This window comes from Hippoglossus hippoglossus, chromosome 22 (genome assembly GCF_009819705.1).
Source record: "Hippoglossus hippoglossus isolate fHipHip1 chromosome 22, fHipHip1.pri, whole genome shotgun sequence".
Classification (NCBI taxonomy): Eukaryota; Metazoa; Chordata; class Actinopteri; order Pleuronectiformes; family Pleuronectidae; genus Hippoglossus; species Hippoglossus hippoglossus.
In genome coordinates this window covers 3,521,415-3,546,647 of record NC_047172.1, presented here as the reverse complement: position 1 = coordinate 3,546,647, position 25,233 = coordinate 3,521,415, and the positions used below count along the sequence as shown (strand labels likewise).

Here is a 25,233-nt window from a genome sequence, read left to right as displayed (position 1 = left end):
CTAAATAGGATAAATACAAATTTAAGGTGTCTGCTGAAGTGCCCTCTGGCAAAGGTGTTGAACCTCAAACCAAGTGAGAGCTGCAGATCTGCCTCAAAACCTCTGTTGTTTGACTTCACATCCATAGTAAGGACACAGGTGCCATTTTCTCACATGTTCTCTGATCGCACACCTCACAGCACTCACGTTGCCCGAGTTCCCCCCCCCACATCAGTCACCCCTCAGGCAGATATAACCTCACACGCTCCCCGGGTCACATGAGGCCTTTTCTCAGCAGCAGGTCAAGTGAGTTCAGAGAAACTGAGGCAGACGAATCAACTGGGAATAAATTCTGTCTTCCTCACAATGACAGCTGCAGAGAGAGAGAGATGCTGGGTCTGAGTGGGGAGGGAACCAGAATATAAAACACTTAGCCGGCATTAAAAATCCGCACGCAGCTCGACACAGGACGTGGAAACCTGAACGGACACATGCAGCCGACGTGAGGCAGAACACTTAACTTCATCTGGCTCTTTGCATGAAGGTGGAAAAGTTGATTCTACAAACGAGTTGTGATAATCTGTGGTCGGGATGTTTGACTGTCACGCTCTGGAAACCTCCAACAGACGCTTATCGGGAAACCACCGCGTGAAGGCATCAACAGGATGTTTATCAATCACACTTATGGTCGACCTCGTGACCTTTGAGGCTTTCGGAAAATCCTGCCCACGGTGCTGACGAAGGAAATGGAGCCAGTGGTTTTCACGATATGTGTCACAGACTCTTCTTTATATACCACCACGTAGTCCATATATCCTTCCACTGTCTGTACCGTGAATCCTTTAAGGGTCGGGGGGCTGGAGCCAATCCCAGCTGACACTGGGCGAAAGGTGGGCTACTCCCTGGTCACCAGTGTATCACAGGCCCAACGCACACGGACAAACAACCACTCATCCTTTTACCAATGAGCCTAACTCCAATCTGCATGTTTTTGTAATGTCCGAGGAAGCTGGACACTAGGAAACCTACGTAGACACGGGGAGGACATGCAAACTCCACACAGAAAGACTTAGCATTGTCGCCTCACAGCAAGAAGGTTGCTGGTTCAAATTCCGGTTCGGTCGGGGTCGAGAATGTTCCACAGAGTGGGAGCCCTGACAGAAAAAGGCCTCAGGCCACGAACGGGCACACATAGGGCATCAAAGCTCAAAAAGTCAACAACAAAATCTTAAAACCAGTTCTAAAATGTATTGGAAGCCACGAAGAGAAGCTCAAAGGAAATGCAATGATCCAAACGAGAGAAGATGGAGGCATGAATTACAATCTCTAGGTTTCTTATGGATTAAAAAACAGTTTCCTGAGCTGCAGAAAACCCTGGTGACTTCAGGTGAGGTCTTTGTTAAAGCTGACACTGAGGTTTTCTGGTCTTCTTATGTTGCCCAATCAGCAAATATATCCAAAATATGACAAAAGAAATTTTCGGCCCACCTTTGGCTCACATGGGTCCAGTGGGTCGGGATCATAGACTGGATATAGAGGTCGGGGTAGAGAACCAAGGGGCCGATGGTCATTACCTGGATCTTGTCAACATCAGGTTTTAGACCATCCATCTTTTTATATCCAGGGAACAATCAGTGAGAGAATAACGATTATTTGACCTTTGAATATCTTTGAAAAGTTTGTTGTGTATATGAATGCTTTTGTTTGGACCCACATGTTTGTATTTGTTTGTGTCAATAAAACAACTCACCGAGCAACTATAAGATGATTGGATTGTGATGCTATTCTATGATTTCATTCTTCTTATTCTTCATCTTTTACTTTGACATCTTTAACAAGGTATGATTTGCTTTCTGAACTTATTTAAGTACTTTGAACTGGATCAGTTTGAAAGGTGCAACATGAATAAAGTTTGAATGATGGATTATTCTCCCTCATTCCATCCAGTTTGAACCGAACCTCGCACTTTAACTTGTGTATCGGAGCCGAATCCGATGTTTGACAGACACTTCGCTTCAGCCCACATTCCAGCAGAGGCGTGCACGGAGCCGTGTGCACGCGCGGCCATGTGTTGAACTTCCTGCAGGAGAAGGAGGGTGGAGGCGTGACGTCGCTGCCCGCAGAGAGGCCCGTGCGGCGGGGGGGGGAAGGCAGCCAGAGACGCGCCGTGCGGGGACCGACGCTGCCGCTACCGCAGAGCAGAGCAGCGAGGGCGCGGAACCAGCCGGGCAACCGCGGCAACTTCCCCCCGCAGACAACCGGACACAGCAGACGGCCATAATGCGGCAGCGCCCGCCGAGCTCGGAGCTGACGTGACAGCGCACAAACCGGAGGAAGCGGCACCCCCCCTCTCCCCCGGTGGCCTCGGGGAGCGCGGCAGCTCGCTCGGTGCGTCTGGAGGCGGCTGCAGACATGTCCTCGCTAACCGTGGAGGACGAGCAGACATGGGTACCGACGCACGTCCAGGTGACGGTGCTCAGGGGCAGGGGCTTGCGGGGCAAGGGCAAGCACGGCACCAGCGACGTGTACGCCATCATCCAGCTGGGCAAGGAGAAGTACTCGACCGGCGTGGTGGAGAAGACCACCGAGCCGGAGTGGAGGGAGGAGTGCTCCTTCGAGCTGCAGCCCGGCGTGCTGCAGGGCGGCGGGCGGAGCGGGTACCCGGCCGGGGGCAGCGAGCTGGTCCTCACCGTCATGCACCGGGCGCTCATCGGGCTGGACGTGTTCCTGGGCCAGGCTGTGGTTCAACTGGATGAGGTGTTCAACCAGAGCAGATGGGTGAAAAACCAGTGAGTTCATCTGCCTGTGCACGTCATATGTGTGTGTGTGTGTGTGTGTGTGTGTGTGTGTGTGTGGTGTCAACCTGCAGATGTGGTTGCAGCTGCATGCACGAGCCTCATCTGCCTCATTCTACCTCCTCTGTGTCTGCCTGTGTTGTGTAGTTTGCTTCCCAGTTTGTTCCCAGACATAAACACAGCTGTCAGATCTGTGGTGCTGCATCAGGGCCCTGCAGACACACCCTCCCTCCTCCCACCGAAATACCAAACTAAACTCTGACCATAACACATCCCAGTAAGGCTGCAGGCCCCCCACCCCCCATTCCCCATCCCATCCCATCCCCACCTCCCACACCAGGCTGGTTGTGTTGTTGTGGCTTCTCAAAATCTTGTTCTCCCAGTGGTCGAGGCGTGACGTAGAGCTGGGTTTGGATTAATGGCCTGTCCCAATTCTCTGGGATTATCTAACAGTTTCATGATCTCTAAGCTCCAGGGTATTTTTAGAATAACATGTTTGTTTTTTTGCACAGTAGCCCAACAACCGCACCACAGGCGTGGACGTGCAGGAGAGACGGGAAGTTTGTACGCAGCTTAAACAGTTCCACTATTATTTGGGATCAATAAGTGATAAACTATGCAGCTTTTGGATGCTGCTACTTTAGTTTAAACTTTTGTAATATCCTACAGATTTCCCAAAATTCCTTTTAACATCTCGTCTTAAGTGTATTTCTTGTTTTCAGTGGAGAGATCCGACTTCCTGCTTATTTAATGAGTATTACTATTTTAGTGTATGATCCTCTGAGCTCCTGACACTTGACCAACTGTGGTTGAAATGCAGATGAACCAGATTGACACTCCTAGCGTGCACACACTGATAGGCTCCATGCCCGGTGCACTCACGTACACTTCGCATGTGGAAACAGGAATTGCTCGAACAATAGTTTGTCTCCTGTGCATGAAAACTGCACAACAGCTGTTAGCAAAGACATCCGGATCAGTGAGATTGGTAATTGATCATTGTTACGTTGTGTTTTACACCGGGAGCCGGGGCTGGCTGTTTTCTTCCAGAAGGGGGGGGGTCATGTGATATGAGCCTGACAAATCAGCGAAGGCCGAAAAAGACCCAATCACCACGTGGTTGTCTCATGGTTTCCAAACGACTCTGTTTCTGCTCGTCCAGACTAAAAGAGTTTTCAAACTAAAACGGGGCCAGCAGCGTTTTCTAAACTTCTCAGTTTTAGCAGCTCTAAAACTGCAGAGTTGATTCGTGTTCAAAAGAAAACATAGTAGTGTGGATTTTCTCCCCTGATTTAAAGTTTCATCAAGATTCATGAATTATATCCTGGAAATTTGGTGAAAATGCCCAAAAACACCCACCTCACAATGTTAAAGATGTAATAGTCAAAGTCAAAGGACACAGTCAAATGTCAAATGTGCAGGACGTGGACGGGATTGAAATGCTGTTTCTCTCTGATCCCCGGTGTAAACATACAAGTAGACAGGACATACAAGTACCCAAAAAACAGAACATATAAGTATGCAACATAATAAGTACTCAAAACATAGTACACAGTACGACGTAGTACAGCGAGGCGTCCGTACGTGCAGCCATCTTGGATGTAGAAAGATAGATTCTCTCTCTGACCACCTTCCACCAAGTTTCGTGAAAATCTGTAAGGTAGTTATTGTGTAATCCTGCTGACAAACAATTAAACCATGAATGAAACCACTGGAGCTTAAGACATAATCTTTTAAGGTGTCATTGCCACAACCAGGACCTAAATGTTGTTTCTTTACAACACCCTCCTCCTTCATGACATCCTGTCAGCACAGATCAACACAAAGGTTCCTCTCCCCCTCTCGTGGTGTCTGTGTCCTTCTACGGCACTTGACAGACGCGACTAGCACCCGACCCGACTGAGCTTTCACTCAGAGGGGCCCGTGAACACGAGATGAAAGGGGAACCAGTCTTCTCCCGTCGGTCACTGTCGCAGCCGCTCTGCTTGAAGGTTAGAGTCTGTGATGTTGATGTGTCAGCAGTTTGGTGCTTTGGTACAGTCATGGTCGCCACGTGGTGGTTTTCAATGAAACCGGGCTGAACACTTCCAACTGGAGCCTGAACGATATGGATCTTAGGAGACGGATGTCGAGGCCAATATTGGGGAGTAAAACATTTCAGCTGGCGATCTATCAACTTCCTAAGATGTTAGTGTTTTACAGTTAAACTTCAGTATAAATAACTACAATATGAAAAGAAAACACAAATACAATCAAATATCTAGCACCTGAATTAATTGTTTATTCTGTAAAAGAAGTTTTCATATTGGCAAACTTAAATGTGTCATGTGGCAAACGTCCAATATGTCTGCAAGGGCTCAAACTGGCAGATTTTGTATTTGCCAACCAGTACCGGTGTGTCTTTATTTCCCTTTAGGCAATACTCTTTGTTCACATATTTCAATCCTTAAAAAAAAAAGCATCCTGTCTTCTTGCTGCGTGGTGCTAAAGGAGAAGTTTGACATTAGATGATTTCCCACAAATACACAGTGTGACAGTGGGACAATTATAGAAGAGTCATAAAGTGTGAGAACGGACTAAAGTGTGAGAACGGACTAAAGTGTGAGAACGGACTTGCCACCTGGGTTAGACAGGAACACGTAAAGCTACTGCTATTACGTTTGTGAGAAATATATTACGTTTGTAGGATTATTACATTGAAAGCTGCAGATTTGTGTCACGTTTGTGGTTTATCACGTTGGCGGGTTTTTACAGAATGCATCAATTTAAAGTGCTTTCTTCACAGCTGTTTGCTGAAGGTGAGCTTTATTTGCGTGGGGATGAATGGCGGCAGTCAAATCTGATAATGAAAACAAACACAGCAAGCAGTCAGTGCGCGGCTCAGGTGGAGGAATGACAATACAGCAGCTTTTAATGAGGATTCACCTCAACACAAAGTCAGGATACATTTACAGATGACTGCTGTGATCTGTCTTTTCAAAAGCACAATAAAATGCCATCACTGGGTTTTTCAGCGTTCAACGTTTCTTCTTGCAGAGGCCGAGGGCCGAGGTGTCCCCGTTGGTTCTGCCAATACTCTGTCACTTTACAGTTTGTAATATTTATAAAGCCCCTTTAGAGGAGGTGGAGGCTTCAGGGTGATGTAGTGCTCGGGGTCGTATATTTCAGCAAATGGAGACGTTTCAGGTTGAAGTGGCTCCTTTCTCCTGAACCTCTGACTTATTTTATTCTCTCCAGGATTCATCAGTTTTCAAACAGTGTACTTCTGAATCAGCGTGTTCCCGTCACAGTCAGTGGGAATGAAGGAGGAGGTTCGATGTGGATGTGGTTTATGCTTTAGAAGATTCTGTTCTCAATTAAGTACCCCGAGCTAATTTTAGCTTAACTAGCTAGCTTGCTACACTTAAAACCGATTATGCAATTTCACCATAATAGCTCCACAAGGATTGAAAGGAACAAAATGATCAGTTTGGGACTCGAACACAAAGTAAAGAGCTTCACGACTTCAGATTTGTGACTCGTTTCCTCTGAGCGTTGCAGAAAATGATTTGTCGATATATTGTTTATCAACGGAACCAATTTGGATTCATCATTCAAATCCTTTATCCAACAAAAATGACAAACTGGTTTGACTTTCTTAAAAATTAAGCTTTGCTGCATCCTGTAAATTTAATTTGATGCTATAATATTTAATGTAATGAACAAACTATGATGAACATATAATGCGGGCACAGTTTCTTCACACCTAAGTGGTCAGAACAGGAAAACATCCACATGACTGCGCTATTCAAAACATGCCTCAACACGTCTGATCTTAATCAGCAATTGGTGCATGTAATGAAGTTAAAGTTGAAATAGCTCGGCCTCAGACGGGCGGCACGAGAGGAAGCAGTGGCCGAGATGGTTTTGCATGTGAAGCTTTCAGAGTAGAGCAGATTCCTGTAAAGGTGGGCGTTGAGTGAATTCCCCAAAAGGGTCTGTGTGTGTGGGGGGGGGGGGGGGGCAACTGCCAAACGTCACCAGATCTTCGCAAGCAACACATTTTACTCTCTAAATATAAATCTTCTTGAGTTTTGTACTTTTTTCAAACACAGTTTCCTTCATAATCAAGTTTTTTTCCCAGCTTTTAGTTGCAGATCAGGGATTTATCACATATTGGAAAGTCCGTGGTTACATTACGATTTAGATGCTGCATTTTAAAACTGCTCCTTTCTAGTTGTCCTGTAGTCATATTGTCTGTCTATGATAATAATAACTTGAATTTATACAGAGGCTTTCAAGAGACCCAAGGACGCTTTCCATGTGTCACTGTAGAAAAGCCAATGTCTGATGTTGTTCTAGGCTCTGAGTGATACTGAACCTCCATCTGCTGAGTGAGGCAGAACGACTGTGTGTGTGTGTGTGTGTGTGTGTGTGTGTGTGTGTGTGTGTGTGTGTGTGTGTGTGTGTGTGTGTGTGTGTGTGTGTGTGTGTGTGTGTGTGTGTGTGTGTGTGTGTGTGTGTGTGTGTGTGTGTGTGTGTGTGTGTGTGTGTGTGTGTGTGTGTGTGTGATGTACATCCAGAAAAATCCTCTGCTATGAGCCGACAGACTCAGTCGCTGCAGCCAAGAGAGAATACAGTCTAATGGACATTTTAGATTACATAACTGTACGACCTGACGAGTCATCCACCATCAAATACATGTACGGCTGCTGTTTGGAGGTTTTGTGCAGTGAAGACGAGGAGATGCAGATTTAGTTTGTTCATCAGACCAGAACAACCAGACGGATAAATCTAGGTCACTGTGGCTTGTTTTTGTTCCTGCAGGTCGTCAAAGCACCTTTAGCCAACTAGCCAACATGCTAATGTGAGCAAAGCAGCAAGTGTAAAGCAATGATGGCAACTAGAGTCAAAATGAAGCTGTTTTCAGACATGACCTGTAAAAAACGTAGAATTGGCTACTGAGTTTACCCAGAGTTCACTTTTCACACATGCACAACTCAGCAGGAGGTTTTCTTAGAACCTGCTGAGCGTCTCACTCTGACGTTTTGCGTTCACACATGCACCTGCTCCGGAGAAAACACTGAGGAGCAGTTCAGTGCTCGTCTGAAAGCAGCTTTGGTTTCCTCTAGATTTAGCGCAAATCAGATGTGATCCCAAGGTCATTTAAAGGATAAAACCTGTGAAGTGAAACTCAACGAATCAGATACAAGTTCTCTTTATAAAAGAAGCTTGGAGTCGTACATGAAGAAAGATGAAACAGGCTGTTCTGCATTGTATGTTTTGTTTTATTTTACTGTTGGTTTATTTTACCTCAAAAATAATGAAAAGAAGTTATAACTTTCTTGAAGGTGTTTTAGCGCTGGATCATTCTCACACAGATCTACATTATAGGTGTTACACGGCCTGAATTTGTTGATGAAGCATTTAAACACAATGTTCACTGAACTCTGTGACGCAGAAATTGGCCGTGAACAAGATAATAAGTGTGACGTCCAAACGTATTATCCTTTATTATGTATTGTTCTCTGGATGCTTCTGCAGGTGCAGCACCTGCGTCTGTTTCTGGTGATCTGCTTTTTGCCCAATGACTCATTTCACTGTTGCATAACACAAAACACCCGTTTGTATTCAGTGGATTTTAACACTAGGTTTCCAACAACATATCATTAACAGATGAAATGATTTATAAAGGAGATGTGTCAGGTATATTGTGGGCAAAAATAATCTCATTAATACGTTGACAGAGAAACTATCCTGAGATTCCGACACAACATCACAAAGTTTTCTCATTCAGTCATCAGGAAATAATTGTTTTGTGATCTCAAGGAAACACGTCAGCAAATGTTCAGCAAACTATTTAAATTGCAGCATTAGTTCTTGGAGTCGGCCACAGGTTGGAATGTTGAAGGTGCGGTTGCCGGCTGTGGCTCAGGAGATAGAGCGGGTCGTCCTCTAACCAGAGCGTTGGTGGTTCGATCCCAGTCCCGCCCATCTAATTGGTGATTGCTAATTGGCACTGTTATATCCAGCTGACGACCCTCAAAGGATAAGTGCTGTAGAGAATGGACAGGTGGACACTATTTCTGTGTCTCGATTCAGATATATTTGTCGGCTTCATGTTGTACGGATTCTACTCACCAACGTAGTGCACGAATTCCAATACTAAGAGGGTGGTGCGGTCCCAAAGAACATGGCCAATGTGCACTCATCGGAAATGACGATAGCTAAAATATCTGCAGGCTGCTCACCTCACTTAGAAGTTCATGTTTTGCTATCGTGTGCTCTCTGTCGTGTTCTCCTTCCCTCAATATCCGTTTTCGCAAATTTGAAAATATTCTCTTTTGCCACCGAGCCAAGATGGCAGCTGTTGAGTGGGAGAAGTGTCCAACATGTGACACTCGACTCCTGAGTGCACTGCTTGTCCCCCTACTCAAACTATAACATGGATTTAAATTGAAACGCAGCTAATGACTTAATTTAAACATTTCCAGTCTTTCTGTCACTCGGTCCCTGACGTGTGGTTTGAGGACACAATGCTGGGTTGTTATCACGAGGGGAAGTTAACGCTGAGGTCTGAGCTCATCGCGTCCAGATGTGGAATGTGCTCTGGGACTCGCAGCCTGTCTGCTACTTCTGCTGAGGAGGCAGGAATCCAGGCCACGCCGTTACCCACAGTGCTCCTGGAGGGTTCGCTGGCCTAATTCTCTGAGAGACATGTAACAGGAAGTGTCAAATGAAGCTCAAATCAAGGGGCGCCGATTACCCGCCTTGCATCTTTTCTGACACAGCGTTTCTGCGCCGAGTCGCCGAGCGTTTTTGGCCGCCCGTCAGCCGCAGCCTTTACAGTTCGTCCAGCACCGTTGGGTTTATTTGGACTTTGCTGCTAACATTTCTGCTGAGTCAGCTTGTTTAATTGGCAGACAGAATAAAACTTTATATTCATCAAAGATCTAATGTCTGTTGGGGACTCACTTTGGACAAAGATACAACTTTCTAACCTGGTTCGAAGCTTCAGAACTTTCCTCCACATCTCGGATTTCTGTTGTGACCACAGACGGAGACTGTGTTTATAAGTCTGATGAATAGTCGTTGATGATAGAGTTTTGTAAGTGATATAAGGAACTGGGGATCTCATCCAGGCTCTATAAAAAGTGGCATGCATAGATTTAAACTTTCTCAGTGACGCAGATATTTAAACGCTGTAAAAATAAGACCAACGTGGAACTGACAACTGAAAGAAGATGGACACCAACTGTCTCTGGCAGTAGCGTCTCGAGGGGTTGTTCTCTACTTGACTACTTCAATTTATCTTCGATCATGGTGAAGTGTAAATAATGTCCGGGACTCTGATATTCCTTCAAATTTGTTGCACTTAACAAAGATCTTAAAATGTACCTTATAGAAACCTGCAGAACCCTGTCAATCTTCCTGCATGATGATAATTTCAAACTTGGCACGAGATGGACATTTCCCCTGTAGACTCCGTCATCTGCTTATTTACATGACATCTCCTACATCCTACAATATTCAAGGATTTGCGAACTTGCGTAATAATCCAAACCGGAAGTAGCTGTCCAAGATGGCGACACCTCACCTCACACATTTGTGGTTGACTCAGATTTTGCAGAGACATCTTGAGCCCTTTGACTCCTCTGCTGAAGGAGAGTGTATCTCAGAGCAATCAAACCTGAAATTCCAACATATTCGGTGAATAAAGCCCAGAATTCCTCAGCTGACACAGATCCTTTGCCCTTGGCACCGCTTTTACTTCAGAGAGCCTCTTTTGTCTGGATCTGATGCCACCCAGGCTCCCAGATCCCCACTGAGGCCGAGCACACGCTGGATAAAATAAGCTGATAGCCTACTTGTCTCGTAATTTCAGTCCCGTCCTGTTTCTCTAGCAATCTACTTGCTCCACAGAAGACGTATAATTTGCAAGCTGAAGACTAAGACGGCAGCTGGAAGAGGAAAAGCAAAACCTGCTCTCTACTCCTCAGTGGGTCAGTGAGCAGGCCCGAGACGAGGAGATGGTGTCACGCTGGGACGGGGTGGAGGGTTGTGATTTCCTGTTTTTGCAAGATGGGGAAGCAGATATGCTGTCATGCTCTGCAGCTCTGGACGGGGATTGTGCATACAAAAAGAAAATACTCGTACTGACAAATTAAAAAGAAAAATCTGTTTGAACATTTGCAGATTGTTGTTTATTACCCATCATGCTTCACAGTGCCAGGTCAACAGCCTGGTGGAAGTTGTGCAGGCGTCTGTGTGGGATGATGCATTTGGGAAACTGGCTCCTCTTCTGTGACCGACTGTTCTGCCCGAGCACGCAGGCTTGTTCATGCATCACGTGACCCACAAGCCCAGGTGCACGTGTATAAATAGACCTTTGCATCGTCTTCACAAACAAAAGACAGTTTGTGGCTGATTGAAAAATAGTAAATGGAATTGTACGAGTCAGCAGAAGCAAATCATTTCCTGCGTTCCTTGTGTTATTCAGCCTGCGTGGGTCGAATTAAATATAAAAACTTTAAAGCATAAATGCAAATAGTTTGTGCGAGTTCTTCTAGGACTTCTGAGACTAAGAATAGTTGCCGTAAATTTCAATGTGTGGACGGTGGAATCAATGATGGCGGCTGTAGTAGCAGCTCGACGTTTGCAGCAGAACGCCTCGCACAGCTCCCCTGGTCCTGTGTTTGGAATGTGAGCCCCACCTCGGAGGCAGGGAGTTGGCCGCCCGGTCAGGAGGAGGACTGATACTATTGTTGGAGCATCGGTGTGAAACTCGAGTCCACACCTAACCGGCATCTGAGTTAGCGAATACAAGCGTAGTCGCAGGAGCAAGAGCCGACACCAAACAAACAAATCTGTGCTGCTTCAGATTTAAAAGAAAAGAAGAGAACAAACCGGTTCAAAGCTCAGGAATTTACTTTGCTTACTCATTGCTTGATAATCTGGTTCCAGGATTTGATTTGACGAAATGTAAAAAAAACTCATCTGGATTAATACTAAGCCTCTGTCAAGTTTAACAAATACAAAAACTTTTCCACTGCTTGGATCCACATGGGAGTGTCGCTCCTCCTCTCGTTTCCCTTTTTTGACGCGTATAAATGACAAGTGTGTTTCTTAACGTGTGTTTATGTGACGTGATGTTTTGTTCCCGTGCAGCTATAAAAAGCAGCAGCAGCATTCCTCTCCTCCGTCCTGCGGCTCCACCTGCTTGTTATTCCTGAGTCGCTCTGGAAGTTCTGGCGTTTGTTTTGCTAATTGTTTTTCCGCGGCCGCGTAGTTTCCTGGGTGTCACCGTGTTTTTCAGGGCTGAACTCGAGGTCGGCGGCTGGATGACGCTGATTATACGACAACCTACACTTATGCCAGTGTTTTTACTGGAGCAGAGAGTTTTCTTGTCTCTTTTCCTTTGTGATCAAACAAAACCAAAAAGGGACCTGGAAACAAAGCCACTGATTTTGTATGTGACTACGAGGCTTTTGGGTTTGAATCAAATCTCTTTCTTGTTTTTAAACCGTCCTTGCCTTGTTCCTTTACATCCAAAAGTAAGCTACAAGTGTAACGTATCATTTATTCTGTCATAACAAAGTCTAAATCTGCCTGGAACCTCAAATATTCAGAAAATGTCTGTAAGTTCCTATAAAAGAAGAACAAACCTTTAGCAGTAATCTCTGCTCAGGGTTGTAAAAACGTTGTTTCACTCTTTATGCAGCAGGAAAAATGTATAAGAAATAAACCTGTAATGTGGATTTTAGGGATTTTATCATAACTTCAACTGCAGACTGGATTCATGTCGTGGAATCACACATAGTCACAGCTCTTTACTCAGTTTTCTTTCACGTGGGAGCTTTCATTTCTTCTGCTTTTACTTTCTAACCTCTGTTCTTGGAACATTTCGCAGTCGCACATTTGACGTCCCACAACATGACATTTAGGTTTTCTTGTTGACTCGACAGAACAGGATATTGTAGTCATTCCTGAGGTGTTACTCCCCCCCCCCCCCCCCCCCCCCCCCCCACACACTTATATCTCTGACATCCTGTTTTATATTTATGCATTAAAGCTGTATATAGTTCAGAGTTTCCCCCAACACACACTGTGATTACAAAATGACCTGTGATTGCACTTAATATCATTAAGGACAAACAAATAATACACATTTAGGGAACTGATATCTTTGAGTGTGTGGAATTTGGCGCAGCCTTGGTGGAGGTATGCGCTTATATAACTCTGGCTCCATTGTAGTTATATACTATTATGGAACTAGGGTATATAAACTTGCACCATACCAGAGAACGATTGTGAATCTGGTTGCAGGTATTTGTCAGCCTCTCGATGCAGGAACTCTGAGTCTCTGTGGTCGAGGTGCGATTTGAAAATAGCCCGGCAGCACAGGAAGTGAAAAAATAAAAGCAGCTCTCGGTTTGTCGCCCTCGCTGCAGAGCAAAACCCCCCGTTGGCACCAAGTGTCAGAAACATGTATTCGCTGGGGGGGGGGGTGGAATTTTCCTCTTTTTTTCTTTTAAAACCAGTCACAACAGACCAGATGAGACTTTCCCATGAGTCACAGGGAGGTGTCATGGTGTCATTGTTCCTCGCAGCGTGAGCAGGGTTTCTAAGAACTGCTGCTCTGTGCCCGTCCAGTAAAGGAATTTAGAGCAGGGGCAGAATCTGTTTTTTACCGAGGGTCTGTTGTAGCTATGTAGGACACGCACCGTCAAACCAGAGATGACCATTGTTTTACTTCTTTGTTCTTGTTTAACGCGGTCTGATTTAAAGAACAAGAGGCCTCCCCAAGGCATTGTGGGATGTTTGACCACACACAGCTGTGTGCGGTTAGTAGGACACACACACACACACACACACACACACTCACACTCACACTCAGACATTTTAGCCCATTTCATAATTACAATCATTCACGTTACTTAATGCCAAACTAACTCATGACTCGTGTTGTGTGTGTGTGTTCCTATTGCAGGTGTCTCCAATTATTTTTTATTTAAATATTTATTCAATCAGAAACACTGGATCTTCTTGTTTAATAACACGTCATGATCACTTTTTTTTAAAATATTATTTGAGCTTTGACTCTGATAAAGTTTAAACACTACATTACCCATGATCCTCGACAGCAGTTGCCATGGAGAAGAAGTCACTCACAAAGCAGAGGTGGTGCTGAATTTAAAAATGCTTTGTCATTATGGTGGAGAACAAAAGATGGAGGCTGGAGCCATAGTTTTTTGAATTTATACAAAATAATCCAGCAATTAATTGATTTCAACTGCTGATCGTCCTGTCAGATTTCTTAGGGATGTTGGATGTTTCTTAGTTTTTATGTATATAGGCTTTCATTTTTAAGAACTACAGATTTTCTATTTTTAGTTGTTCATCTTTCATATAAGATTGACGCTGGAGAAGAGCTCCACCTGTTGAGTCATGTTGTCTATGGGGAAAAAATATATATTTAATATATCATTTATTTTAAGTTTAAAGAGAGAAAGTTGTGGTTATTAAACATCTTTTTATGAGCAGAGAAGGATAAACACTTGATATCAAGATATCAGCTTTACAAAGATAGAAACAGAGGAAAGAATCAAATCCTCATGTTTCAGAAGCTGAAACCAGAAATCACTCAGCATTTTACTTGATAAATGACTCATACAGTGAATCAATAATCAGAATTGCTGCTGATTAATTATATCGACTTGCTAGATGACTACAGGGAAACATTCAAGACCATTTAAATGTTTTCTGTTGCAGGTGGTACAGACTCAACTCCAAAACCGGGAAGAAGGAGAAGGAACGAGGAGACATTCAAGTCAGCGTCCAGTTCACCAGAAACAACCTGACCGCCAGCATGTACGACCTCGTCATGAAGGACAAAGGCACCTCCACCTTCAATAAGCTCAAAGAACGCATGAGGGGGAAGAGGAGATCCAGTGAGGAAGACTCCCCCTCGGCCATCGTGCCAGGTGGAAACGGGTCCCTGGATCGGGTGCGGACCCGGCTGCCGAGCGATGGCGGCGGCGAGGAGGACTACGAGGACGACGAGGGGGGAGAGGCCCGGCGGAGCAAGATGAGGACCTTCTTCCTCAGAGGGAAGCTGAGGAAGTCGTCGGACACTCGCTCCAGCACATCTCTCGGCTCCGAGAGCAGCGAGTCGTCGCGGGGCGGGAGCCTCAGTCCCACAGCGGGCATCAGTGTGGTGGTTTCTGACCTCTCCAACTCGCCCAGCAGCAGCAACCTGACGGCAGACAACTCCCCAGGTGAGCATCCCCAGAGGAGAGACCAGCTTTCGATTCACATTCAGTCCAATGGTAGATTTCAGTGTCACACTCCCAAGATTGCCCATTAAAGTTTCAGAGAGCCTGAAGTTGTATTTTTGCAACACTCAAATATATTAAAAGTCAGTTTTCAATCAATTCATGACAAATAAAAACATTAAAAGATATATGAGAAGCAGCAAGCAGTGAACTGATCAACTGATAATCAACAATTCAACGATTGGTTTCAGTTCTAATCTGCTGATTTATTGTTTTGATAATCGACCAACAGTCCAAAAACCAAAAGAGATCTTAATCTCTGTTGTACAAAGAGCCGGATACTGCAGCTTCAGGTTTTCAGTGGTGAGCAGATCTCACTCATTCAATCTATGTAAGAACTTGCATAACACTTCAGAAACAGTAAGGGTTTAGTTTTTGTTCTTCACGAGGTCGCCGCCCAGTCGCGTTTTACTCTGAAAAGGAAGCTGCGTTTGTGCGACTGCTGTTGAGGAAACGTGTGAGTGGACGGACGGTGAAACGGAAAGTTCTCAGTTTGTACGTGCAACAGGAATAGTGAGTGTGAAACAGGAAGAGGCCACAAATAATCCACTTTAATTATATTTATCGAGTGGGTTTCATTTCCACCACTTCTTTATTTACTTATCACATTAGCTCAACAATTCATGCAACGTCTGAGGAATTTTTTTTTTTTTTTATCAGATTCTGTTTGAGCTCATTTATTAGTGTGACATTTTAATAATAATAATACTCTTTATTTTTATCGCACTTTCCTGAACAAAAAGCTTCACAGAGGGAAAAATTGGAGATTAAAAGAACAGCGATCAAAACGAAAGAAATATAATCAGCAACATTGGTTAAAACGTTTAATATAAGATACTGTGTCCGTATCATCCAGCCATTCGACCACAGTGTTGCTATAGTGAGAATGAATTGGGGGAACGTGTGCGTCTCCACTTCACAACAGACCCACAAAGACTTAATTAAATGTGAGTGAAAATACTCTGTGTGGAGCTGCCGTGTTTTGACAGCCGTGTGGATTTTACGGAGGTTCGAGCTCCTCTGAGTGTCGTCTACTTTGTTAAATCGCCCGATTGCAGAGTTAGAGAGTTAGAGAGTTAGAGAGAGAGAGAGAGAGAGAGAGAGAGAGAGAGAGAGAGAGAGAGAGAGAGAGAGAGAGAGAGAGAGAGACTCTGCACAGTGAAGCACAGAGCAACAGTTCCCATTATACTAGAACTGAGTAATCACTCGGAGGTGAATTAATCCAGAGATACTGACCCGCCCTGCTGTGAAGAGCTTTGAAGTCAAAGCCATTACCAGGTTTTATCACCCGACTAAGCTGCCTGTAAATTTAATTTAGCAAAGCCATTGATTACCTGCATCCATTTTCCCACTATCTCCGTTTCTCATTTTGCAGAGCACACGGAAGACACGTCGCCCAAGTCGTCCTCGCTCAAATGTGACTCCGGTGACGAGGCCGGTGAGATCACCATAGCAGTGCCTCAGCTTACTGTGTGCGTTAACGGAAGCCATGCTTACAAAGTCCAGCCCCTGGACCCAGGCTCAGGAAAACCCGTCCACTCTTTAGGCCTGGGACTGTTGCAGAAGTCTTTGCCCGTGTCGGTGTCGCTACAGAACCTCAGCCCGCAGGCGTCCGCCGACCCTCACAAAGCTCCCGCGGGCGACGGGCGCCGCTGGTCCTTTGACAAACCCGGCGAGGAGGAAAAAGCAGCCATAGCGGCGGCTTTGGAGCAAAGCGGGCCCATGCAGGGTGACGAGGAAGAAGAGGAGGAGCGTTTGGGCCGGGCGGCTCTGTCAGAAAGCCAGGGGAAGAAGCAGAGGAGGAAAGGGCAGAGTCAGTCCAAGGACGGGTCGGAGGGGGCCCCCGCTGCCACTGCGGAGAAACACAAGGGCTGGTTCGGATCTAAGGATTCACACTGCAAACCAAGGTGAGATACACACTGTGATCACAGAGAAAGACTAATGACACACTGATCCTTTGTTACAGCATCCAACAGGTGATGGATTATCTTTTATTTCATTCATAAATATGAATGAAATCAATTTGGTGAAAAGCAGCTCACGTGCTCATGAGCCTGTCGAGAGTTTGAACCTGCACTGGTTGGAGTTCTCTGCATCTCCGCTCAACCACTCGGGTCTGATCGCACGTGATCTGTTCTACTTGAGTTGTGTTCTGGTAGAAAATGTGGGTGTGCCGTGAAGGAATGTGTTTGATGTGCAGGCTGACACATTCGCAGCAAACGTCTAAACACAACTTTACTCAAGTTGACGATGAACTAACTTGAACGAATTCTATCCGATGTTAACTTTGACTTTTCAGTTTGCTTCATGTCCCATCTGCTAACATGGAGTTTTAGAAGGGTTTATGACCTGTACTGCAGCCAGCCACCAGGGGAGTTTTGGGGAGCTGTCGCGTCGTCCATCTTTATATCCATGGTTAGCCTAGCTTAGCATAAGAACTGAAAACAGGGAAACCAACCAACCAACATCATTAAATCTCAGAAACTAGCAGCTATTTTGTTAATTTAAAGGAAAATTATCTCAGCGCAAAGGAGAAAGTAAAGTTGTGTTTTCTGATAAAACTTAAAGACGTAAATTCTTAAAACGTCCTCTGCTCCCTGAGGGTTCAGTTTCAAACTCCACACCCATCGTGTCACTACGTCGAACACGTATCATGGTGGTTGTTTACTTTTCACTTCCTGCGTGCCAGCATGGCGGCGAGACGCTGCCTCCAGCTCTGTGCACGTCTGTCCTCGCCCCCCCCCCCCCCCCCCGGTCTCTGGTTACAGCAGGTATCTGCAATGCAGATGGAGGAGGGCGCTGCTCTCGAGAAATTAGCTCCATCAAGCTTGAAGCGTCGCAAACGCTGTAACACGGTTCAGAGAGAATTTCAGTTTCATCGGAAAGATGAGGATGTGGGCTGGAGTATTGGTCTCTTGGGTGTGTGTGTGTGTGTGTGTGTGTGTGTGTGTGTGTGTGTGTGTGTGTGTGTGTGTGTGTGTGTGTGTGTGTGTGTGTGTGTGTGTGTGTGTGTGTGTGTGTGTGTGTGTGTGTGTGTGTGTGTGTGTGTGTGTGTTTGTTTCCACACACTGCTGCTCCGTACGTTCTTTGTGTTGGTATCTAATATAAATCAAATCTTTAATACCAGGTCTCCAAAAACACTTACTAACAATTATTTGCAAATTTTTTTATCAGTTCATTGAACCAAGACAAGAAAAAAATATATACAATCACAGAGTCATAATATTTCCATCCGCAGCAGAATAAAGGTCTGATAAGCGCCTGCTGCTCGAAGCGAGGTCAGCTATTCTGGACCATAGTACACTCAATACCTTTCTGCCGGCGCTGTAACTTTACGTTTTCATCGCTTACACAACCACACGCTCGGATCCTCGGAGGGGGAGAAGTGCCAAGTTGGCAGCGGCAGCACAAAGTAATCACTACCCTCAGCTGCAGCTCCTGCAAAATATCAGGGAAAACACAGGTGAGGCACAGAAATACGTGTTCTAGGTGCGTAAATGGACAAAAAGAAGTATGAGGCATTTTAAAAACTAATACAGTTACGGATGAGGACTTTATGTGATTTATAAAATGTTTCCAGTTGCTCTGACAGCTGGTTTTAGATTTAAAATTTGGGTCAAAACTGTTTTAGAACCCGACCAATGTATCAGTTGGTCGATAATATACCAATATGAGCCTTTCACAGATATATCAGCATTGTGTTTGTTGATATGAACATTTTATTTTACAGAATAAACGATGTAGAAAAAGACAAAGTGCATTTATTATCTCAGCCAAGGAGGTTATGTTTTCACCCCTGTTCGTTTTTTTTTGTTTGTTTGTTGGCCAAAATCTACGGAACAGATTCACACGAAAACGGCAAAGAATCCAAATATATATTTCTTTGACATTTTTGTTGATTCCTCAGAGAATAATTCATGGTCTTCATGATCATCTTTCTAACATCTATGAGGATTGTGTGTGATTTGGTGTCGATTCAAATAAAAATCTGGATCTAGTGAATTTAAATGTGACTTCATAAGAGGACTGTTCTGAGAGATATGTGCTCTACTGAGTATTCATATTTAACTTTAAAAATATTTTGTCTGTTCTCTTTGGTTGTATTTAAGTTTATGGTTCAACTGTAATATATCAAGCCTCAGTTACATTTCTTTGTGATCATAGGAATATATATCGAGGTATTGGCCCAAAGCAATCCCTATTGGTCGGGCTCTAAACTGTTTATATAGACAGGCAGTCTGTGAGAATACAGGATAAAGATGTGAAATGAGACAGAAAACCTCCTGCAGACGTACGGTCGCATGAGCAATCCTCACTAATCCAGAGGACTTTGTGCGTTTCCTTTCACAGCCTGGTGGTGTCACCTAAACTAGACCCCAACAATGATCCCCTCCCCTCTAGTCACCCCCCCTCGGGTCCCCCTGTCGATCTTACCGCTCTGGTTTCTCCGCTGCATCACACTAACCCCTTCTGCCGCTCGCAGACCTCACCACCTCCCCTGTCCCCCTGCAACCCTTTCTTCTCTGTCCTCCAGCACAACCCTTTCTATGACGACTTGCTAACCACTCCGCCCCCAACACCCCCATTGCCTCCTCTGCCCTATCTCTCCAGCTCCCGGCCCCCCATAGCTCAGCTCTTTCCGCAGGCGAGTGACCACAACCACACTGTGACCCACGACAACCCAGCCACAGAGGACTCCGTCGTTGGCACCGATGTTGCAACGAGTGACCGGAGGGCCGAAGTTGAGAAAGGTCTCCTTCCTCTTGCTCCCACGGAAGGAGAGAAACCTTTGAGCAAGGAGTTGTCCAACGCTTTAATGTCCGCTGGGCAGCTGGAGCCAGATTCAGAGTGGGACGATTCTTTTGAAGCGTTTGCAGCTGGCAGGCTGCAGTCTCCAGAGGACCTGAGCACAGATTGCAAAACACAGCAGAACACGCCCAGTGACCATCCGCTGGAAAACTGCAATAATAAAGGAACTCTACTGCCCATAACGGATCGGAACACTAGTGAAAATGACGCACTACATCATCAACCCTGCAGAGAAGACCCGTGGGACGCTCAAGAAGCCACTGACAAATTTGCACAATTCCTTGAAACAATCCCAGAACAGATACACTCTGAAAGCGGCAACACAACTTTCAATCCTCCTCCTGATTTATCAAAGCTTGACGCTTGCACGGAAACTAATCAAGCTAACAGTACCACTAACACTAACATGCACCAGACCCCCTGTAACACTTCATCCACACAGCTCATCAGCAGCTCCCCGGATCCTGCTTCATCAGGTCTCGGCAGCTCGGTCGAGGACGAGGTTCACTCCTGTCTTTCTTCTTATGACGATAAACTTTCTGCGTCCTCCTCCGAGGAATCTGAGGCACGGAACTTTGAGAGCCACATTCAACGTCCTGACGCCGCTGTGTCTGAAAACCCAAAGCCCTCAGAATCTGAAGATGACATCACCGACAGGTCAAATGATTGGACGGTGTTTGATGTCGCCCAGCAGACTGTTATTCAGCAGCAGGATGGGGATGGAGGTCCTGACAATTCAGAGGCACCACAGTCCCCGGTGATTTCACATCAGGAGCCTGAGATCACTGCAAGAGAGACAGAAACTGAAGGTGCAGGAACCGAGACACTAAACATTTCCAAGGTCCCGGAGTTGTTGCCGAACCTCTCTGAAGTACAACTAGAATCCAACGTCTCTTCACAGTCTGATGTGTTCAAAAACCTTATTTGGGATTTCTCTGAGGAGTTTAATGATAGTTCTGGAAACAACAATACAGATGTGAACATTCTTGTGACTCCAGATGACGAATTCTCCTCCAAGCTCCCATCGTTGTACGTCCTGACCTCCTCCCCTGATCTGAAGCAGCGTTTGTTGGACACCAGTTTAGGACGACAGGAGGCGAGCCGGTCTAGTCCGGTGTCATTTGGGGCTTTCGGTGAAACCAGACCCGGCCTGGACTTCGACAGCACACTGTTGCACACTCAGGTGTCTGATCAGAGCTCCAGCAGCTTCCTCCAAAGCCTTTATGTCAGCACCGACTCGCAGGATTACCAGACTTGTGCGTCTCACCCGTCCTCCAGCGTCTCGGAGCTCGACGAGACGCCGCTTTCTGCAAACTCAACGCTCTGCGGTGAGCTGAGCGACATTCAGACAACTGCTGACGGTGCTTTGGGCCTAGAAGAGTCCACCAGTGCGTCCACGTCATCGAACAGAGAAATCAACCAAACCAACAGATTTGAAGAATACGATGACAAGACAAATTTCATGATAGGGGATGATTTTGGTCTCGAAGTTCTTCCTGCAGAAATTAAAGACTCTGAGGAGAGCTGCGGTCCAAAGAGGCTCGGTGAGGAAAACCAGAACGCCGTTTTCGATGACGAGTTCTCAAGATACCCTCAGGCCCAGTCTGCTGCGCTACACCGCTCCCACTCCGAGGGAACCCTGACGCCCGGCTTTGACGAACTCCTCCTGCCCTCCTTCGGGAGCGATCCCGGTGCGATACAGGAGTCCTCGTCGGTTCAACCAGACCTCGCTCTCCCCTCTCTGACCTCCTTAGCTCCCTCTCTAACTCTTAGTAGCTCCTCTCTAGTGCTCCGCTCCTTCCCTCCCCTTGCCAGCGCTTTGGCGGGGTCACCACCCAGCACGGCACAAGCTGCTGTGCCAGAGCCCGAGGAGACGCAGGAGCAGCAGCAGCAGCAGCAGGCAGCCAGTCAGCAGAACAGGTGAGGTTGCACATGCTCCGTGAGAAGGTGGAGGGGATCCAGCTTCCAGAAATTTCTATCCTGTTGTCTTCGTCAATCTTCTTCTGCCGCTCCGCTTCTGCCGGCTTTTCTTCTGAGTCGCCAGCTCTCAAGGGGTTTCTCCTTTTGTGGTGTGACCTTGTCTTTGTCATCACTCTCCCACACACACACACACTGGTGTTAACAGGACTCCTCTGCAGGTGTCTTGTGTGTGGTAACAAGAGGGGAAAAGGAGCCTCAGGCCAATTAGCAGTTATTATTTTGCCCTGATTCCTTCCTACACACACACACACACACACACACACACACACACACACACACACACACACACACACACACACCTCCCCACAGGGCCGGCAGCCACACTCATTTGCCAAAACCTCCACCAGGAAACCAGGCTCGATTCGAGGCAAACAAGGTGTTGTTGTGTCACTGATAGCATTTCCTTTTCACCTCGGGGTAATAACACATTTAACACACTTCTCCTTGTTTGATTGCACCGACGCATGCAATTAAGTCTTTCAGTTTTGAGCTCATTTAATTTCAATTTTCACCAGCGTTTCCTGTAGCGAGGACTCTCACCCTGTCTAACCTGCATCCATGTCTGGTGTCACGCTGCAGGTCTACAGAACAGTCTGCGATAAGATAACGATGGAACCTGTAAATTTAATACCAGGGCTGTCGTGGCATGGAGTTAAATAAGGCTCCTTCCAAATGTAGGTCACCGACACAGGAGGTTGTTTTTCCTGTGTTATTGTAATGTTGTAGTTTGAGAATGTCCCTCATGCTGACCTGAACTTAAATAGTAAGACGGCGGCCTGTTTTAACCCATGTAAAATGTTTCAGAAGAGACAAATTCATTTGCTGAAGAGAGATTTAAGTTTAAGTCAATGTTGTGACGCTTCCCAAAGGAAATCAAGGTTGTGTTCTCTGTGATTTTCAGAATAAAAGCTCAGTTTTTAACCTTGTTAACTTCTGAGCCCCTGCAAAATAAAGCAAAGCTGTGGCGTCAGTCTCGACATGAAGACTCACTCTGAAGTGTAGTTTAACTAAAGAGTGATGTCTTCAATTTCACATTATTTGATTTGAAGGATTCTCAGATCTAAGAAGTCTTTCGTAAAAAAAACGACATTTGATCCATCTCAGAAAAAGATGTAATAGAAATATCTTCATCGTTCTTGATCCCTTTTGTCATCTTATTTTTTAAATTAATTTCCATTTTAATCATCTTGAGGCCGTGAGAAATGGTCAAAAGCTCCAGAAAAAAGTTGTAGTCAATCTGTCATACGCAGATAAAAATAACCAAAGACCTGCAGTGTGGTGACCAGACCGGGTTCCTTACATCACTTAAAAGTCGCCCGTATAACAAAGGTGTCGCTGCTGTGTCACGTGTAATACCTGACTGTATGAACTGTATGCATTTCTGGCTGTTGTCCCGTCCAGCCCCCACCCAGTGAGGCCCCTGACCACTGCCTTGCTGGCTGAGGAGAAGCGGACTGAGGGCCGGTCAGTGCTGGCCACCGGCCTGGAGAAGCTCAAGTCCACCATCCACCCAGGGAGGAGCAGCCAGATCAGCGAGACGGAGACGGACAGGAGGAAGGTGCAGTACATCTGTCATATTAGTCAATTGAATACAATGAGAAAAATAGAAGAAATTCTATATTTATTATGTTTGATTTGTATTTTAAGGGTCAGAAATCAGTATGTTTAGATTTATATGATTTCTGAAAAGCTCAATCAGAAAAACAGAAATACAAACAGACATTAACAAAAAACAAGAATAAAGAATATAGGTAAGAATATAAAATAGAAAAGTTTGTTCAAAAAATATGTGAAAATAAAGTAAATACAATAATTCAAAATGTATAAATCAGAAGATGATAATAATAACAGAACAACAATAATAATAATTTGAACAATAACACTTAACACATAATGGGATTAGTGACTTTAATGTATTTACACAGATAATCTAATGGAGTTAAATGAACCATACATTTCTGTTATGAGGCTCTATACTTTCATAACTTACAGATTGATAAATGAAAACTAAGAACATTCCATCACTGAGCGAAACACATTATTCTGTTGGCACAGAAAACACAGATCCCGTTGATTAATTTCAATTTAATCTTAATTGAATTTAACAGAAAATTGTAATATTGATTCAATTTAAATACATAAAAAATGTTGCATTCTGCCCCTTTGTCCAGATTCTATCTTCTTTCTCGATCCTTTAACCAAGTTTTGCGTAATCCTGCTGACAAATATACACAAACAAGAACCAAATGGACACGGGGGTGGAAACATAACCATCACACCGCTCTTATCCACCGCTGCTTCTCTCTTTCACTCTCTCCGGCTCAGTCTCTGACGGAGGGGGCGGGCTCGTACTACCACCTGACCCACAGCGAACTGGTCGCCCTGCTGGGGCAGCGGGAGGCGGATCTGCGGCGGCAGGGGGCGGAGTTCGAGCGTCAGCGGGTCCTGCTGGCCAAGCGGGAGGTGGAGCTGAGGAGGCTGAAGCCGCAGGTCCGAGATCTGGAGGACTACATCGACACGCTGCTGGTGAGCATCATGGAGCAGAAGCCCACGCTCCTGCAAGTGCGCTCCAAGCTCAAGTGACGAAGGCGGAGGGGGGGGGGGGGGGGGGGGGTTTGCAGTCCGATCCTCATCTGTTCACTCTTAACCTCCACAACAGCTCTTTAGTCTTTTCACTGCTACGCTGTCCTTTTTGATACCAATATTTAGGCACCGAGAGATGTCGAGGCCACGAGTTCGGGCCGGCGTGCGTTACTGCGCTGAAACATCCTCGTCTGAAGGTGGCTGGGGCGGTTCTGAATGTAGCGGGTCCTCAGGTTGTTTTCAGGTTCACACGGCGCGTTGGTTTTTTTTACGCTCACAGAGGAGTGGGCGGGTCTAAGGACCGGGTTCTTCTTGGGTTCTGAGGGTCCCGACTGTTGAAACACGGATTCCTCCTTTTCACCTCACGTCTCACTTCTATCACCTTATCACAAGAGAGAGGAACTGCAGAGGTTTCAGTCCATAACAACGTGTAAGCAACCGATATCTCACGAAGACCATTAAATCCAGATTGATGCATCAGTTCCAGTTTCTTTGAGGCAGACATTGGTTTCCGTTTATTTCAGTGCAGCTTGAAAATCCGGGTGTGGAGACTTTAAACCAGCTCGAGAAGAGAATCTATCACAGGTCACATCTTCTCAGCTTTTGCCTATTTTTCTTCGCAGTGGATTTCAGAGCTGGAGCTGCCCCCGCCCCCCCCCCAGGCAGTTCTTTTTCAATTAATGGATCAATCAGTAGCTCTACAAAAGGTCAGACGTGTACAATGTAATTTTTGTCCGAGTCAAACTTCAAAACAAAGAGTTTACTGGAAAAAA

The 25,233-nt window shown here is 45.6% G+C and overlaps 2 protein-coding genes and 1 long non-coding RNA gene across 3 annotated transcripts in view; 2 read left to right on the top strand and 1 right to left on the bottom strand.

Annotated features, from left to right (window-relative positions):
* The first annotated feature begins 2,060 nt into the window (after positions 1-2,060).
* rab11fip5a (RAB11 family interacting protein 5a (class I)) lies at positions 2,061-25,233 on the top strand. Its single transcript, XM_034575511.1, has 7 exons — positions 2,061-2,768; positions 14,526-15,031; positions 16,464-16,995; positions 19,439-19,855; positions 19,892-21,817; positions 23,279-23,435; positions 24,203-25,233. Exons 1-7 carry the CDS (start codon positions 2,392-2,394, stop codon positions 24,458-24,460), a joined length of 4,173 nt encoding a protein of 1,390 aa, XP_034431402.1. The 5' UTR covers positions 2,061-2,391; the 3' UTR covers positions 24,461-25,233.
* sfxn5a (sideroflexin 5a) overlaps positions 5,482-25,233 on the top strand; it is a 42,148-nt gene continuing 22,396 nt past the window's right edge. The window contains exons 1-2 of the mRNA XM_034575513.1: positions 5,482-5,487; positions 23,097-23,102. The gene's annotated coding sequence lies outside the window, so the exon portion shown is untranslated. The remainder of the gene's footprint in view (positions 5,488-23,096; positions 23,103-25,233) is intronic.
* On the bottom strand, positions 17,124-17,892 carry LOC117755602. Its single transcript, XR_004612627.1, has 2 exons — positions 17,659-17,892; positions 17,124-17,607 (listed from the first exon to the last, which is right to left on the bottom strand). It is a non-coding gene; the product is annotated as an uncharacterized LOC117755602 (long non-coding RNA).